The sequence below is a fragment of the Passer domesticus genome, chromosome 6 (assembly GCF_036417665.1).
Source record: "Passer domesticus isolate bPasDom1 chromosome 6, bPasDom1.hap1, whole genome shotgun sequence".
NCBI classification, from domain to species: Eukaryota; Metazoa; Chordata; class Aves; order Passeriformes; family Passeridae; genus Passer; species Passer domesticus.
In genome coordinates, this window is record NC_087479.1 from 8,176,635 (window position 1) to 8,194,491 (window position 17,857).

Sequence of the window (17,857 nt, forward strand, 5' to 3'; positions counted from 1 at the left end):
TTTTGGTCTTGAGATGCCAGTAAGCAGATCCATTCCAAAAAGGAGTTTTAGTTTGATTAGACTGATCATCCTGATGGGATGGTATTGTAGTATTAGCCAGGGAAAGGTTCTGGTTTTAGATATTCTTATTTTTACAAGTATCGAAGAAACTCTTCCCTCAACTAGTTATAAATGGTGTTGTAACAGAATCAGTTTGAAATGCACTAAAGACAGGCTTCCAGCATCAGATACAATACCAAAAGTTGCATTTTTGAGATGGTCTCCATGTAATTTCTCCCATATGGGCCCTAAAACCCCAGATGCTCTAAGAAGTGTTTAGGGCCCTGTAAGACACAAGGCCATCACTAATTAGCAAAGACCTCAAGCACGTGTTTAACTTTAAGCATGTGCTTTTCTTTCCCAGGAGTCCATAGAATTAAGGACTTTAAGTGAGTGGGTTTAGGGATATGCTTAAAGCTAAGCATGTGTTTAGTTGCTTTCTTGTGCTCTGGCTTTATTTGTTTTTACAGATATAAGAGAAATGAAAGATCTTATTACAGATCAAACACAAATAAATGTCCAAGACACAGCAGGGAGGCTTTAGGTCTTGGTTTGGAGCCCAGTGAAGTCAATGGAAAAACACCCCAACACCTCAGCGGACTTTGGAGCAGAGTCCTCAGAGGATCGATGAAGAACCCACTGCAGAAACCTGTTGAATGCCTCATGTTTCCTTGCAAGGTTCCCTTATCTTGTATCCAGATGTTGCTAACAAGGGTTTTTATTAGCTGCTGAGAAGTACAAGGGCAGCAGTTTTTCAAGTCCTGAAATCATGCACATACAGATGAAATAGAAACAGTTTGTGCTGCAGTAGCAATTGTGGTCTGTGGAGCTGTGAGTGTATTTCAAAAGTTCTCCAGTTCTTATTATAGAATCCTAGACTGGTTTGGGTTGGAAGGGACATTAAAGACCATCTTGTTCTACCCCCTGCCACGGACAGGGACATTTTCCACTATCCCAGGTTGCCCCAAGCTCTGTCCAACCTGGCCTGGAACACTTCCAGGGATGGGGCAGCCACAGCTTCTCTGGGCCTCCCCACCCTCACAGGGAAGAATTTCTTACTAATCTCTAATCTGACCCTGCCTTCTGTCAGTTTAAAGCCATTCCCCTTGTCCTGTCACTTCATGCCCTTGTAAGAAAAACATGTCTTGGTCCCACTGATCTCAAAGTGTTTGCTCTGTCTTTCACGCAGTGCAGTGAGGCAAGTGTTGTCACACAGTTCCTAGGGAAAATGTTGCATCTTTGTGGAGGGAGAGGTTTACACAACAGGAAGAGCAGGTTCCTTTGAATAGCATTTCTCTTTGCTGCCTTTAGATCTCTGCAGTGTGCACAGCAACACCTGACTTACTCATTTGGATTCTCCTTTTAGGTGTGCAGGGAAATAGCCACTGCTTGGGAACAGTCTGATCTAGTTTTGAGGTTCACTTCAGGATGATGCTGGAGATGTCTCTGCTTGATCAGTTGAATTTCCACCCATACAGCTGAATTTTTGTCCTTTGGTTGAGGCTGGAGCTTTGCTTACTTCTTCAGAGACTGCCCTAACCAAGGTCAGCAGAACTGCCTGAGCCACCAGCCATCACCCAGCAGGGAAAATGATCATGTGCTGTCTTGCCAGGCTTGTTATGAAGGCAGGTGTCATTAGAAGGTGTTCCTGCCTCCTCCTTCTCCTCCTCAGAAGTCATTTGGGTCACAGCAGCAGAGCCATGGGACAAGCTTTGTCCGAGCTGGGGAGCAGAGAGCCCACCTCGAGTCTCTGCAGAACAGGTAAGCAGTTAACCCTTGCTGAGCTGCTGTTGCTGCCTCTGCTTTTATTACCTGTGTTTGCCAGGTCAGACTGACACTGCTGTGCAGGGATGTGCCACGGCCACATCAGAGCACCCAGCCAGAGTCTCAGGAGGGTGGTTTGGCTGCCAGCACGTGCTGATGTCACTGCACTGCCTGTTTTTGCCTGTCTCTGCCAGGTCAAAGTGACACTGATCCACCACCATGAGTTATGGTCACACCTTCATTTGGCTCTGTCACGCCAGGCCTTGCTGTCCCATCAACAAAAAGCTTCTGGTGGCATCCACTGGGAGTAGCTCTGGGATTTGGTGTGCTGGGAAAGGGTCCTGCACCAACTGCTCACGCAAGGGAGTTGTTCAGTTCAAAGTTTAATAGAGTAAAAGAGAATAAAGTGATATTTGCAGTTTGGATGCCCACTGGGTGAGCCCCACAAAATCTCTTTGATGTTTTATTCATGTTCGCTATTTTGATCCTTAACTGAGATTTTGTTTTAAGAAAAACTGCCAATATGCACCAAATTCCAGTGCAAAAATGCAACACCAAAATGTTGGACCTGCTCTTTCTCCTCCTCCAAGGATCAGAGATTGCAGTGAAAAAGATTTCAAGCATTTTTTTTCCAGTAGCACTAAAAAAGAGTGTGGCTTTTAAATATGCATTTCTGCTGAGTGCAGAGAGCTGTCCTTTTCTTTCCAGTCATTTCACAGAACTGGAAGACACAAATCAATAAGTGAATGTTCAATACTAGTAGTCTAATTATTATTTCTACTTTTCTCGTGGTTATAATGATAGGAAACATTTTTTATTTGTTCCCTGGAAGAATTATTTCTTCTACCTAGTCCCTGTCTTCAATTTTTATAGCCCTCTGAACAGAATCTGCAATCCTTAGTAGCATTAAAAAAAAACCAAACCACTCATTGGCTTGATAGGAAAATGTGAACTTCTTCAACGAGGGCAAAAATACTTCTGTTGCTTAAACGTAGGTAATTAGACTGAGGACTTTCTCCAAAGTAAACCCTGACAATCTAACAATAATCTTTGGCTTTTGGACTGCATGGAGTTTCTCTTACATTGTTAAATGCATTCCATGTTTCAGTAAATGACACCAGGCTCACCAGCAGTGAGTGAGTGATTAGTTTATCATCCTCTTAGTGCAGCCATCTAGATCTTTAACTCTTTAAGCAGTGACATTTAAGTCTTGAGAACACCCAGGATCATGCCTGAGGCTTTAGACATTCTCAATTCAAGCCAGTCTTGGATATCTTGTGAAAATGAAGAGAAGAAAGTAGGTGCTTGCATTCTGATAACACTTTAAAAAATTCAGGTAAGGTAAATTGCAAATAAACACCTTTTTTTTCACCTTTTTTTAAATTGTAATTTTTATTTCTTTTATTTAGAGGATGTCAATTCCTCTCTCCTGGGACCACTTAGGTCGTTAGGTGCCTGAGCAGCATAAAATTACACGGAGAAAATCTTAACAGCATACAAAGAGACTGAAAGGTGACAAATCTACATTTTCTAAGATCCAGGGATGTGGGGTAGTTTTTTTTTTTTTTTGTCTGGATTTACAATTCATCTCTCATAGGGCAGTAGAATGAACAATTTTACAAAAGATTTTATTATAACAAAAAAAATTATGTGAGCTACAACATACTTGTTGTAGCTCACATAAGTGAGCTGAAATTCTCTTGTGCTGAAATCTTGCTCTAGCAGGGATGTGTAAGCACATAAAGCTTGGTAGCAACAAAAACCTTTGGAGAATGAGAGGCTTCTACTTTGGAAAAGAAAGGTGCAGGAGGATTTTCAGACAGAAGGGAAAGACTTTGACCTGTGAGCTGCTGCTCAGCATCGTGGATCTCCATCTATCATCTGATCCTGCTCAGTAACGCGAGCCAGATCACTGTGTGTGCCCTCTGCCACGGGAGACATGGAGCTGCTCACCCCACTGACACAGAGTGCTTTGGGAGCTCTGTTGCTGGGAAGAGTTTGAAATGTATGAACAGAGCATTCATGTGCCTCAAGCAACAGAACAGAGCCCAGCCTTTCATTAGTTTTTGTTTTAAAAATGCCTTTTGTACACTGATGTGTTTTTAGGTTTCTTTTTGGGTTTGAGAATTTTGGTTTTTTTCAGACTGGACTTTGAGTTTTGCTGATTTGGGTGAAAGAAGTTTTTGCCCAGCAGGGCAAGGGTGATCCTGTGTGGAAAGGGAAGGGATGATGCTGGGTGAGGTAAATTCCCTGCATTCTGGAAAGGGTTGAGAGTGGATTGGGAGTTATTCTGAGACACTGGAGCAGTGCACTTCTGCAAGCATAGGTACTGTGCTTGGTCTCCAAAGTTCTGGTGACTCTTGCTCAGCCCCCAGGTCGTAGCCATTCTCAACCCCATAGATTTATTCAGGAATCTGCTTCCAGTCCCTCTCCTCCATCAGAAAAAACTATGGAAGTGATCCAGTTGTGCCATCCATGTCAAGGCACCTCCTGTGGTGGGCTCATCCTGGGCTCCTGGTGCTTTATCAGTTGGAGAATTTGTGAAAAAGGAATGGTGCCTGTTCTGGGGGCAGCCAGTGGTCCCAGGAAAGGGAAACAAATCACACAACAGATTTGCAAACTCTCCTTGTGGCACCACTCTGAGAGAGATTCTGTTGATCCCACCTTGCTATTTTGTGCTTTGGGTCTATGGATTGTCTCCACTATTCCTCACTCAAGTCAATACTCGTGGACTCTGAGTCCTCTTTGACCTTCTCATTTTATCCTCTGCTCTTCAAACATCTGTCTTAATCCACTTCATTTTTATTCTGCAATCCCTGAAGCCCCAACACCACTCAGCTTCTCCTCAGCCTGGGCATCAGCATTCCTGCCCCACTTTGTACCTAGGAGCTATGTAGGGAAACTGATGAGAGATAAAGTGATTTGCTGAGGCCTCTGGAGACAGGCCAGGTGACTTTTTGGCAGCCATGGAGTAACCTCGGTGTTGGGTCTTTGAGAGGAACATTTGTGAGCTGATGCCAGTTTTACAAATGACGTTCCACATTTGCTTTTTGCAATATTTCTTCGAACTGGGGTGTGGTGCTGCACACAATACCTGGTTCTGAGGTTTGCTGCTCTATCAGGTATGTGTACAGAGGGTGGGAAAAGGCAGCAGAGTCAGCAGGACAGAGGTGGAACAAGCAGGAATGCAGGGTGAAACCAGGGGAACAAACAGGTCCTCAGGGAAACTGTTCTAACTTAGTTCTGCTTTCCCTGACTCAAAGAGTAACTCCAGTGTGCCCAGAGGGCTGGTACAGGGAGATACCAGCCTTATGCTAACTCCAGATCCTGCGCAAGTAGAAACTGCTGGTCCAGACCCTCCATCCTGAGACTTACATTCAAAAATCTACTTTTAAGCCTATTTCTCTTCATGTCTGGGGGATGCTGTGCTCCTGGCAGGTGCATCATTCTGGGCTGTCACTGTAGACCAGTGCAGGCCTGTCATAACACCTTGGTGCCTCTGGCTCCAGTCCTATTTTCTAGAATTGCACTTGGCCTTGCCTTGGCCCTTTGCCCAGACTGAATTTGCCTTCTTGGTTTTCACTTCTTTCCCATATCGGTTTTCTCTCTTGTTCTGTCTTCCTGCTGATCCTCTGGGCTCTGGCTCTGTAAACCCTCAGCCCAGGTGGGCCTCTGTGGAGATGAGCACCCCCTCACTTCCAAGGTCCTTCATATGCAAGAAAGAGCTATGAGATGTCTCCAGACTAATTCCTATTTTGCCATTTCCCTTTTTCCTTCTTCAAACTGACTTTTAGATATTCCATTTCTAAAAGTCCCTCTTCTCTTTTTATTTTTTTTTTAGCCAGTTCCTCGGTTTTATCCCTCTGTCAGCTATTTGGTGGCTGGTATTTTAGGAAATAGAAAGGCTGGTTTGCCTGTGGGATGGGACACGCACGGAACGCACGTACGACGCTGGTTTGCCCACATCGTTTGGATAAGGTATCAGAGAGGACAGACTGTCTTTGCATTGAAACCTGCAGGTCAAGAAATTGGCCTCCCTTCAGTTTGCAGCCCTTGTGGCTGCCAGCCAGTAATGTAAAGCCCTGATGAATATTTCTGGAAAAAGCTGAAAACCCACTTCTGACTACAATGTGTTTAATCTCTCATTTCCAGGCATAGTCAGTTTTGCTTCTTCTTCCCTTCTTCCTCCTATTCTTCTCCTCCTTCTTCTTTTTCTTCTCATCCTTCTTCTTCTTCCTCCTCTTCTTCTGCCATGGGTGACAGGTGAATCACCAGGTGTCTCTCCAGTGTTGGACAGGGCAGCACCACTTTTGTTTCACGTGCTGTAAATCAGAGATCATACAGAGTCTCCATGTCCTGTTATTCCTCCAGTATTTTCCCAGGGCTTGGAGTCCCACTGAAAGGATCTGAAAGACTTTTGTTTGTTGGGTTGAAATTCTAGGACCTGTTCAGAAGTAATATTTATTTTTTATTTATTTCTGACAATGGTACAAACTGCTCTTGTTCTTCCAGAAAGGAGGCTCTGACCTGCTTTTAATTCTAATTGCCTCCTTTCCCCATGTTTTCTAATTACTCTGTTTAATATACTCTTAACCGCTTGGATAAAGTAGGTTCCTGATGATTCAATCACTGCCACAGAAGTACAAAGCTGAACCTAGACCTTCTGAAGTCCAAATCAGGTCCTTCATCACTAGGACAACCTTCCTTTAGGCATCCCAGTACTTGCAGCTCTGCACCAAATCTATGGCCTTGGAAATTCCCAGGTTGCTAAAGGCATCCTTTGGGCTGCTGAGTCAGTGTCTGTACATGATGGAAGCAGGAAAGAGGAAAATAGATACTTGGTTATGCAGAAAAAAGCCAAAAATTAAATCAGGTTTCACTGCTGTTGACACAAACTGTGCCCCCACTCAAGTATTTTTTGGTCGTGGCTGTTTGGGAGAGAAGGTGGGCCTTGATTCTGCTTACAAATGGTCTTTTTGCTGCCCCACCAAGAAGCAGAACAGGTAACAGTAAGTAAGAATGTCTCTAATTGAAAATAAATCCATCTAACACCTCACTCATTACCTTGCTTGATCAATAACAGAACAGAGAGCCTTGCCATGCTAGGCTGGAGTAGGTCCTGCTGAAATGTTTGTCAGGAAGGACTGCAGCTGTGTCAGGTTTAGGTTGGATATCAGGGAAAGGTTCTTCACTCAGAGGGTGCTGGCACTGCCCAGGCTCCCCAGGGAATGGGCACAGCCCCGAGGTTGTCAGAGCTCCAGGAGGGTTTGACAACGCTCTCAGGCACAGGGTGGGATTGTTGGGGTGTCTGTGCAGGGCCAGGAGTTGGACTCTGATCCTTGTGAGTCCCTTCCAACTCAGGATATTCTCTGACAGAATGAGCAGGAGCCCTTCCACCAGAAACCATCTTTTCAGTGTCACGTGTCTGTGGGAGCTCGTGCTCTGCTCACACACACACCCTGTGTAAGTTTATTCAGTGAGCACTTTCTAAGAATGATGATTAATTGTGAGTATGAACCTTGTCACCAGGCAACTGGTACAAACGAGCCCCACCAGTTTGTTATTGTTGGAGATGGAGGCCACAGGGCATACCCATGTTTCCCAAGAAGGGCTCCTGGGCAGGATCCTCCCTCTCTGCTTTCAGGTGAGGATGTTCACATTAATGACCTCAAAATTCATCCATGTGCTGACATTTCCAGAACTTGCTATAGCACCAGTAAAGTCCTTTGCTATTGCTAAAAATCCAATAGAGCTCATGTGAATTATTTCTGCAGCAGTTATCCTGCTCTGCTTATTTACACCTTGTAGTAGTGATTGAGATCATTAAAGCTTCTGCTGGCAGCAGATCTCAAGCTGCAATTGAAGGACAAAGACAAATGTCGGCACCCGGAGGTGCTACGTGGTTGTGTGGAATTGCAGATTATGGCAGCAAGGGAGAGTGAAATATCAGTAACAGCAGAACTCAGACAAAGCCATATCTCAGAGCTAGAGACACATGGAGTGGTTTGTAAGGTCAGGGAGCTGCCAGCCCTGTGCTGTTCTCCAAAAGCCATCAGATCCAAAAGGAATCTGCTTATCTCAAGTAGCCACGTGGTTGGACAGTGCTCATTAGGGGAATGATGGTCTTTGTCCGTACCAGCCACAACTGCAGAGCAGGAGGAATGAGTTCTTCATCTTCTGGAGGTCCTCCTTGCTTCTCAGGGATGAGGCTTTGATGGAGTGGGGAGCAACAAAGTGCAGAAGCAAATGTGGGCTAAAGACAGCTATTCTTTCCAAAAGCTGGATGAGATCAGTGCGTGTTCTTCTTGTCACATCCCTCGAGGAAATCCATTGATGTGGAGATGATTTTACAACAGATGTGTTTCTAACACAGCTCAGGGGAATTTTAACAACAGGCCATTAAAATGGCTCTCCCTTTATTTTATGAGTTGTGTTGCTGAAGCACTTCCCTAATCATGGAATCATAGAAACATTAAGGTTGGAAAAAACCTCCAAGGTCGTTGGGTCCAACCTTTGGCCATTCACCATCTTCCCAAGCAGACCAGAGCACTGAGCTGTTTTCTGAACACCTCCAGGGATGCTGATTTCATTCCCCCTTCTGGGCAGCCCATTCCAATGCCTAACCACACTTTCTGTGACGAAATTCTTCCTGCTGTCCAGCCCAAAGGACCCAGACCTCCGACTTTTGAGGCCCAGCATCTCTAAATGAACAATATTTAGCAGCAGAGACCTCACACTCTCACGGCAGAAGGCAGAGAGTATGAAAAGCAAGGGGTAACTTTTCCAGCCTTGCTCACTCTTGGGCATCTCTGAAAAGTGACAAAGGGAATGAGTCAAGTAACAGCAACTTAAGATTCACCCTGCGTGGGACAGCCAACCTTTTAATAGCATTCTCAAAACAATAAAAATCATCCTTCAAGACTTAAAAATAGAAGAGAGCAGACAATCCTACTGTTTCGACTGCCTTGTGTCTGATTACCGAAGACTGCCTTTTTAGAACTGCATTATTTTAATGTTCCCACACAATGTTTTTGTAGGGATTTGTAAAAAAAAAACCAAAAAACCAAAAACCTGTTTGAAATAAAAGAGCTGTGCTGAACCTGATTCTCCTCTTAGCTCAGGAGTGGTTCTAGACGTGGTCCTGACACCTCAGCAGAGACTTTTTAATGTAAAGCAGAAATAAAGTCCAAGTTGGGCCCAGTTCTGTGTTTTAGGAGAAGTATGAATTTATTTATTCAGGAGGAGGTAGAATATTCTGGTAGAACAGGCCAGTTCTGAAGCACTCAGAGAAATCATGAAAATCTCAGAGTGGTTGTAAAAAATGTTCCTTTCGTCGTTCAAGCAGCTGCACTTGTTTTTACCGGTCAGCTCTTTAGTGAAGAGCTACTTTGGAAAACGTAATCCCTTGGAGTTGTTTGCTCAGTTCCCTTTGTTTTAATTGACAAGCTTAGGCAGTTGAAAGGGAAGGGTAGGAAGGAATTGATCTTAGCACACTTATGGGCATCTCCTCCTGTAGCTCATGTCATTAAAATGTCTCTTACATAGGCATTTATTTATTTATTTATGGTTTAAGCTTGTTTCTGTTCAAGCACAAATCTGGTGAGGCAAGTTATTTTTGTTGTTGTTGTTGTTGCTTTTTTCTTTTTTTTTTCCCTTTCTTTTTTGTTTTTCCCAAGGCGGGTTGTTTGCAGACTTTAGAGCCCAAAAAGGTGCAGCTGCTCTAAAAATAACACAGGATCCAAGAACTGGTTTGGGAAGGTCTGAGTCCAGAGGCATCTCCTGAAATGCTGCCATTAGAGGAGAAGTTTCCCTTGTAAACAGAGCTGGCCTAATTTCTAGAGGTGCTGAACATCGACCTGCAGTGCTTGCTGGTAGGTCCTGAGCACACAAAACCTGGAAATGGGTCAGACGTGAGTGGCTGGGATTTTATCACAAACGTGTCTGGGCAAACCCACAATTATCGGGTTGAAACAAAATGGAGCAAATAATTGCCCCTCAGCTGTTGACCCCTGCGAGCAGAGCTGGCCTCTGGGGTTCCAGGACACCTGCCAGCTCCTGGGCTGTTCACTGCCACCAGCAGTCACAGCCAAGGTCTGCACGTGATGGATCACCCCTTGGTCTGGCCAGCCTTCGCAGGGTGACGTCCCCAGCGCCCTGGTGCTTTGCTTCCAGAGGAGACCAATGGTTTTGCCACCCAGGTGCAGAGACTCCCATAAGGTTTTTCACAGAAGACAGAGAGGAAAAAACCTGGCAGCAGATCCCTTAGACTGGGAATAGGTCACAGGCAAGACCACCATGGATCCCCCATCACCCATGTAAGGTGTGATCAGGGGAGCTGAGCCTTGCGTTGAGTGCAGACACAACATTCTCTGGTTTTGATGTGCTGGATCTTTAATGTTGCATCCACCGCTGAATTAAGCAGTGTTTGCTTTTCAAACCTTCCACATTTGTATTTTTAGCTCCGTTTTGGCATCGCTTTTTTGGTTGGAATATATAACACACTGGGTTGTTTAGTGTGCCTGGCCCGAGTTCAGCCGATGTGTAACTCCACGGGCTGGAGCAGAAGCTCCGTTCAAGGTGAATTACGCTCTATGGGGCCAAGGAAATACAGCTTCTGTAGAAAGGCAGCCCAGCTCCTTCAGTAAACGCTACACTATTTCCATCCATGGTTATTCCTTTGTGGTTTGGGTTATGTATTTACATTTTACGGAATAAATACTACAGCTTTCCCCATGACTAACACTTCTTAGTAACCAGGGAGCTACTCAAATACGCTCTTGCCTCCTACGAGACCCCAAACCACACTGCTCTGCCCTGGCTCTCTGGCCCCAGCTGGCCACCTCCTCGCACAGGGGCACGGTTAACCAGTGTTACATAAGCAATTTTTGGGATCTCAGCTTAGCAGGATGGCTTAGGAGAGCGGGCGCTGGATGCCATGAGACGGAATTCCTCTGGGACAAACATTTCCAGCGCGGCCACTCTCTGATCCTTACAAAACCCAAGTGAGGTCTTCAGACAAAGAGAGGAACGTACCCCACAAAGAGGGAGCTGGTTGCTTTTCCCAGTCCAGAGGTGTGCTTTAGGAACAGCACTATACAGGCCCTCATGTAAACTTTGTTTATAGACTGGAGTATTTTCAATGAAAATGTTATTTAACTTAAAAAAGTTGCACAGCAGCTACTCCCAAAATTGTTTTTCCTTGTTAAGAATAACACACAGTGTGATACATTTGAAATGGTGATAGCAATATTTCACAAATTTTGATGGATTCATAGTCCAAATACCTTGCTAACAGATGTTTCTTTTAAACTCGGAGTGGTATAGGAATAACTCAGAGATATTACAGTGTCAGCACTGCCTTTTATCTGTGCGTGTCCTTTCGGTGACATCCCCGGGCTTTTCTAATGCATGGGTCAGGTCTGAGCTAAAAAAAAAAAAGTGAAATATGAAAAGAAGGCATCTGTGATGGTGTGTGAGCTCTGGGGCAGTGCTGGGAGGACACCAAGGCACTGGTGTGGGTTTTGCTGCACTCAGGCACAGCAGCCCCGTGGTTTGTGGCCACAGTCATCGTTTCTGAGCTGGTTTTTGGTTGTGGTTAATTGATGAGCTTAGGAGTTCCCATGGCCACTCCATGACCACATCTTTTGGTCTCATAAATTAACTGTGTTCCCACTGTGGGTGATGGTTTGCCCAACACAAAGGGATACCCCAGCAGGGCAAAGGGACAGATTTTAATGCCCTGGTGGAGCTGGCTTGATTTGCCATGGGGTTGCTCAGTCCACTCTGTGTGTCCAAAGGATGGTGCATCTGTCACACTTCCTTCAGAGGGTCTTTCCCCAGAGCTGCCTTCTCCACACTGTGTTCATACATCACCCCCAGTAGGTCAGAGAATCACAGAATATCCTGAGCTGGAAGGGATCCACAAGGATCACCGAATCCAAATCCTGACCCTGCACAGGACAGCCCCAAGAATACCACCCTGTGCCTGAATGTGTTGAGTCCAATTAATGTGTGCTAATGGTAAACCAGTTTGCCCCAAATCCCCTCCTGGGAGCAGCCTCAAGCCCTGGGAAGTCTGGTTCTTATCCTCAGCCCAAAGCTGGCCCAGAGCAATTATGGGGTTGAACTGCGGGGCAGGGAGCATCCTTCCTCCCGGAGATCCCTGTCCGTAGCTCTCTGTGGCCGTACACAGCCCGGGCGGGCTGGGAAGGTGCCTGCTGCACACCTCGGTGGGGTCCGGAACTCCGCCTGGAGGGAAGGGGGAAAGGGCTGTTCAGGCAGCCAGGGAGAAGGATGAGAAAAGCTGGAGGAGGAGAGGGAGTCCAGGGCAGGCACTGGGGATAACCCCCGGTGTGGCAACGAGCTGCCAACCCCCGGGAGGGGACCGTCGGGGCTGGCGGGTGGTGGGAGCACAGGAGAAACCCGCGCAGCTTCTGGTTGCCAAGCTCTCCCTCCCTTCTCGTCGGGGGACAGCCGACCAGAGTCTCCCGAGTTTCCCTTCCCGAATCTCCCTCCCCAGCCCGCTCCCCGCCGTGCCCCGACCTCCCCGAGGACCCCGCCCCGGCCATGCGGGGCCAGGGCAGGGCGGGGCGGGAGGGTCCCCGGGGATGCACCTGAGCGGCGCGGGGATCGCGGGGGCGCCGCGCCCGCCCCGTCCCGCGCCCCGGGGCTCCGAGCGCGGCCGCTCCGCCGGGGGTCCCCGCGCTCCCCCCGCGGCCCGGGGCCGGCGCGGGCGGCGGAGCGGGCAGGGCCGTCCCCCGCGGGGCCGGGCCGGGCCGGGGGCGGGCCGGGGGCGGCGGGCCGGGCCGGGCCGGGCCGGGCTGGCGGCGAGAGCGGCTCCACGTGACTGCGGGGCCGGCAGAAAACCGGGGCCGGCGGCGGCGGCGGCCGCACTGCGCCGGGCGGCGATCGCGGGAGGCGCTCGGCAGCCGCTGCCCCGGGGCTTTCGGCGCGCTGGGTCCGGGCTGGCTCTCCAGAATCATGGACTGTGCTGATATGCCTTGCTTGCTGTCAGTGAGTACAGCCCTCTTCTTCCTCCGCCTCGCTCCTCGCTTTTTGTTTTCATCGCAAGGCTTTATTCTTTTTTTAATTTTTTTTTTTAATTTTTTTGGGTTTTTTCCTAAGGAAAAACTTTTTGTTGTTCTCATCCCGGTGTCCCCTCCCGGGGTCCGGCCGCTGCCGAGCGGGCAGAGCCGCGCGCCCCGTCCTTCCCCGCCGGGCTCCGCCGCCGCCGCTCCCGCTCCCGTCCCGGCGGGGCAGCGGGGCCGGGATGCGCCGGGAACCCGCCTGCCCGAGGGGGCTGCGGGGCTGCGGACAGCCCGGCCACGGCGGCCCGTCCCTGCCCGCCGGGGCGCGCCGGCCGCCGCTCCAATGGGGGCTGCTCGCCGTGTCCTTTTGCCATTTATTATTGCTATTATTACTGCTATTATTATTATTTTTAAGTTTATTCGGAAGAGGAGGGGGGTTTCGCTTCTCATCCTGACTTTCCTTCTTGTTTGTTGTCGTATTTTTTACACCCCAGAGACACCATGATTCCTGGTAACCGAATGCTGATGGTCATCCTACTATGCCAAGTCCTTCTAGGAGGTACTAACCATGCTAGCCTAATCCCTGAGACCGGCAGGAAGAAAGTGGCAGAGCTACAGGGACAAGCCGGATCCGGACGCCGCTCTGCCCAAAGCCATGAACTCTTGCGGGGTTTCGAAACAACTCTGCTGCAGATGTTTGGGCTCCGAAGGCGGCCTCAGCCCAGCAAGTCAGCCGTCATTCCTAGTTACATGCTGGATCTCTATCGACTCCAGTCCGGAGAAGAGGAGGAAAGCCTCCAGGAAATTAGCCTGCAGTACCCTGAGCGATCGACCAGCCGGGCAAACACCGTGAGGAGTTTCCACCATGAAGGTCAGTGATGGGAGGCGGTAAATTCCCAGCCCCGGTAGCGATCGGGATTTCCTTGCGTTTGGAAGCTCACAAATGCCTTTAGAAGCAGGACGTGCCCGGCCCTAAATTTATGGGAGGAAAACCACCCCCCCACCCCAGCCTGCCGTGTGTGGGTGACAGGCGTGCTGCTCGCTGTTTTTTCCAGCATCCTGTGCTTAACCCGAGCTTGACCATATTTTGAAGTGCTTTTGCTTCTGTTGACAACAGCGAGTTTCCTTCGCTGCCTCTGCCTCGGGGTCACTGCCTGGGCTCGCGTGGATTTAATGGCTCTGGATCGGATGCGGGAGTAAAGCGAGGGCGGGATCTCGCCCCTGGAGTGTTTCTTTTGAACTATCAAAGCAATTGCTGCCTGCTTTTACTCTTAAGAAAAAAAAAAAGAAAAAAGAAAAAAAATCCCCCCAAACCCCGACTCGAATTTAATACTTACAGCTGTGTGTTTATAAGGTTTATTCAATAGACCCTTGTAATCTGATCCAAATGTTTCCTAGCGGATGTTTCTTTTCCAAAGTAAATCTGAATTATTAATCCAGCCGCATCATTACTGCGTTGGAATTTGCCTCTCTTTCTCCCCCTGCCCCCCGTAACAAGGCACCTCTGTGCTCCGTGGCGCCGCATCTCGCCGGGGAGATGATTTTGGAGAGACCGGGGGAGGAAAAGCTGAAGGGAAAAAGCCCCCCTGAACGGGGGAGGCGAGATGGGAAGGGGTGGAGTGCTGGCGGCGCGGGTGAGCCAGCGGTGCCGGGGCAGGAGCCGCTCCCGGTGCGGCCGGCAGGGATGCGTGGGGGAGCGGAGAGGAGCCGAGGCTGCCGGGCAGGTGAAGCGTGGGTGCGAGCCGTGGCTGGGCCGGGGCCGTGTGCCCCGAGGCTGACGTGCTCTTGTTTGCTTGTCTTACCTCTTCCCCCCCCTCCCTGCCCTCCTGCAGAGCACCTGGAGAGCGTCCCGGGTCCCAGCGAGGCGCCCCGGATCCGCTTCGTCTTCAACCTCAGCAGCGTGCCGGAAAACGAGGTGATCTCCTCGGCGGAGCTGCGGCTGTACCGGGAGCAGGTGGAGGAGCCGAGCGCGGCGTGGGAGAGGGGCTTCCACCGGATAAACATTTACGAAGTGATGAAGCCGCTGTCGGAGCGCGCCCAGGCCATTACGCGCCTGCTGGACACGCGGCTGGTGCACCACAACGTGACGCGCTGGGAGAGCTTTGATGTGAGCCCGGCCGTGATCCGGTGGACCAAGGACAAGCAGCCGAACCACGGGCTGGTGATCGAGGTCACCCACCTCCACCACGCACAGACTCATCAGGGCAAACACGTCAGGATTAGCCGATCTTTACCTCAAGGGCGTGGGGACTGGGCGCAGCTCAGGCCGCTCCTGGTCACTTTTGGGCACGACGGGCGAGGCCACGCTCTGACCCGCAGGGCCCGCCGGAGCCCCAAGCACCAGCGTTCCCGCAAGAACAAAAAAAACTGCCGCCGCCATGCCCTCTATGTGGATTTCAGCGACGTGGGCTGGAACGACTGGATCGTGGCACCGCCGGGCTACCAGGCGTTTTACTGCCACGGGGACTGCCCCTTCCCCCTGGCCGACCACCTCAACTCCACGAACCACGCCATCGTGCAGACGCTGGTGAACTCCGTGAACTCCAGCATTCCCAAGGCCTGCTGCGTGCCCACGGAGCTCAGCGCCATCTCCATGCTCTACCTGGATGAGTATGACAAGGTGGTCCTGAAAAACTACCAGGAGATGGTGGTGGAGGGGTGCGGGTGCCGCTGATCCCTTCCCCGCCGCCCTCTCCTCCCTTTCTCTCTCCCTCCCGTCCCACCCCAGAACTGCTTGCTATAGCTGGACTCTTCTCTAAACTAAACGTTCACCTTGACCTTATTTATGACTTTATGTGCAAATGTTTTTGACAATAATGATCATATATTTTGACAAAATATATTTATAACTACATATTAAAAGAAAAAATAAAATGAGTCATTATTTTAAAGGTAAATGCATTTTGTGTCTCGCCTCTCAGGGTGCTGCTGAGGCTGTGCTGGCTGGGAGTGCAGCCGGGAGTTTGTTTTGTCTCCTTATCTTCTTACCCCCTTCTCCTTCTCCACTCCTTCCCCCACCACCCTCTTTTCACTTGAAGGCTTTGCAAATTTTAGTTTTTCTATTTCTCGCCGAGGTACCGCGGATCTCCTGGTGCTGGGGCTGTGCCACGTGGGAGATGAGGGTCCCTGGAGATTTAAGAGCCGCTGGGAATAGAGCCGACCTTGCTAACCTGGCCCAAGCCTTTCCAAAGCAACCCACCAAAAATGCATTTGAAAAGAAGGTGAAGGTTTACCTGAGGGCTTTATGCTAAACCTGCTGGGTTTTATACCCTCTCTGACTTCAGGATTCCCCAGGTTTTAAAACTATTAACATTTCCCCCCCTTCCTCCCCTCCCCACTGGAGATTGGGAAGCTTCAAAGGTTTCCACAGGTCCTTTGAAGATCAAATCACTCCATTACAATGCCAAAAAAAAAGAAAAAAAAAAAGATATCTGGAGCAGTTAAATATGTGTTGGCTAATAGCTACCTGTGCTGTGTCCTTTCTAAATTGCTTCCGAGCAGGAAGGTGCTTGGAGCCGAGCAGGTACAGTTGGAGGTGTCCAGGGCCTTGAAAACCCTGCCTCAAATGCATTGGAGAGGCTGTGTTTGGCTTGGAAAATAGGGAGCTGAAATAGGGAGCTGTGCCTGGGGTGGGTGGTGTGGGAATGGGGAAGGGACAGCAGGGTGAAGGGTGTACTATGCTCTTTTCCTTCCTTTTTTATTTTTTCTTCTTTTCCTTTAATGATTGAATCTTTCCAACCCTCCGAGAGGGGCAGCTTAGTTGAAACCAATAAAAACTGGAGCGGAAGGCTTGCCAAAAGCTTTGGCTCCCTGAAGAGTGCAGGTGGAGAGAGGAGATGGGAGCCGCGGGGGGGAGGAGAGCGTGGCCCTGTGGTTCTCTTGGAAAGAAAAATTCCCCAGCCCTCGACCTCCTCTGTGCCACGGAGGCTTTCCCAGCCCTCCATCCCAGCGGTGTTCAGGGGTCCCATCTGCTCCGGGTGCTGGGGGGTCCTCCCAGGCTCCCAGCACCCCACGGAGGAGCGATGGGTGTTGGGTCTCCGGGGCCCCCTCGGCCCCGAGCTGACACTCTCATTCCTGCCTTTAGAAGGGAAATGTGTGGCCTGGGGCATCGGCGACCTGCTGCCTCCCCTTTGATGCCTGCATATCAGACATAGCCATGCCAAAGAAAGAATTTCATTTTGAAGTGGCATCAGCTAAAGGCGAGCGCCTTTCAGCTGCCTGACAGGGCAATTACACACATCTCCCTCGATAACCCCGGCTGCTGCGGGGTCGGGTGGGAAAAGGGGTCTCCGGGCCCCCAGGCAGCCCTGGATGAGGGGCAGCCACTGTGGGAGGGTACATTGGAAAAAAAAAATTAAAATCACTGTGACTTTACTAGAAAGAAAGAGGCTTCTCCCAGGTTGGCTTCCCTGTTGGTCGGTGTATCCCGGGCTGTCCCGGAGGCTGGGAGGGTGTTGTGGAGCTGAGCAGCATCTGCACAAATGCCTCTTGGATTTAGGTCATTCTGCTGGAGGAGCCTCCTGCTTTGCTGCGTTCCTGCTGCTTTATGGAGCTGTTTATTTTGGTGCTTCTTTTTGCATTGCGTTTCAATGATGAAATCAAAGCCTTGACCCTGTGGAGGCACAGGCACTTGCTTTTCTCTAGGTGCTCTTGTCCTGAGGCCTTTGGGAGATTTTTCCTTTGCCTGGGCTGCTGAGATCCTACATGGGGTGTTCTGCTCAGAAAGTGTAGGAAAAAAAGTTAACTGTTTAAAAAAAAAGTACTTTAATTATGTGAAATTTATAGGAGTCTAAAGTGTGTTTATAAACCTGCTGCCAGTAAATGTGATCTCAGGGACAAAATACTCATGGATGCATTAAGGAATTTATTCATCACTGCTGAACTGCATTTTACACAGAACACGGGCTGAGGGTTCCCCTCCTTGTGTGTGTCCTTGTCACACAAGGGTGGCAAACTGCTGCACAACCTTGTGTGATTGGAGAGGCACTTAGTGAAATGGTCAAAATGCTAAATCATTTAAAAATAGG

General features: G+C 49.2%; 1 protein-coding gene across 2 annotated transcripts; it reads left to right on the forward strand.

Annotated features, from left to right (window-relative positions):
- The first annotated feature begins 21 nt into the window (after window positions 1-21).
- BMP4 (bone morphogenetic protein 4) lies at window positions 22-15,727 on the forward strand. Of its 2 annotated transcripts, XM_064423111.1 has the most exons (4): window positions 22-1,800; window positions 9,480-9,674; window positions 13,325-13,701; window positions 14,663-15,727. In XM_064423111.1, the coding sequence occupies exons 3-4, from the start codon at window positions 13,332-13,334 to the stop codon at window positions 15,502-15,504; spliced, it is 1,212 nt and encodes a 403-aa protein (XP_064279181.1). In that variant the 5' UTR covers window positions 22-1,800; window positions 9,480-9,674; window positions 13,325-13,331; the 3' UTR covers window positions 15,505-15,727. The 2 variants fall into 2 exon arrangements, with proteins under 2 accessions (XP_064279181.1, XP_064279180.1); XM_064423110.1 differs by lacking the exons at window positions 22-1,800; window positions 9,480-9,674 and adding an exon at window positions 12,659-12,816.
- The last annotated feature ends 2,130 nt before the right edge of the window (window positions 15,728-17,857 follow it).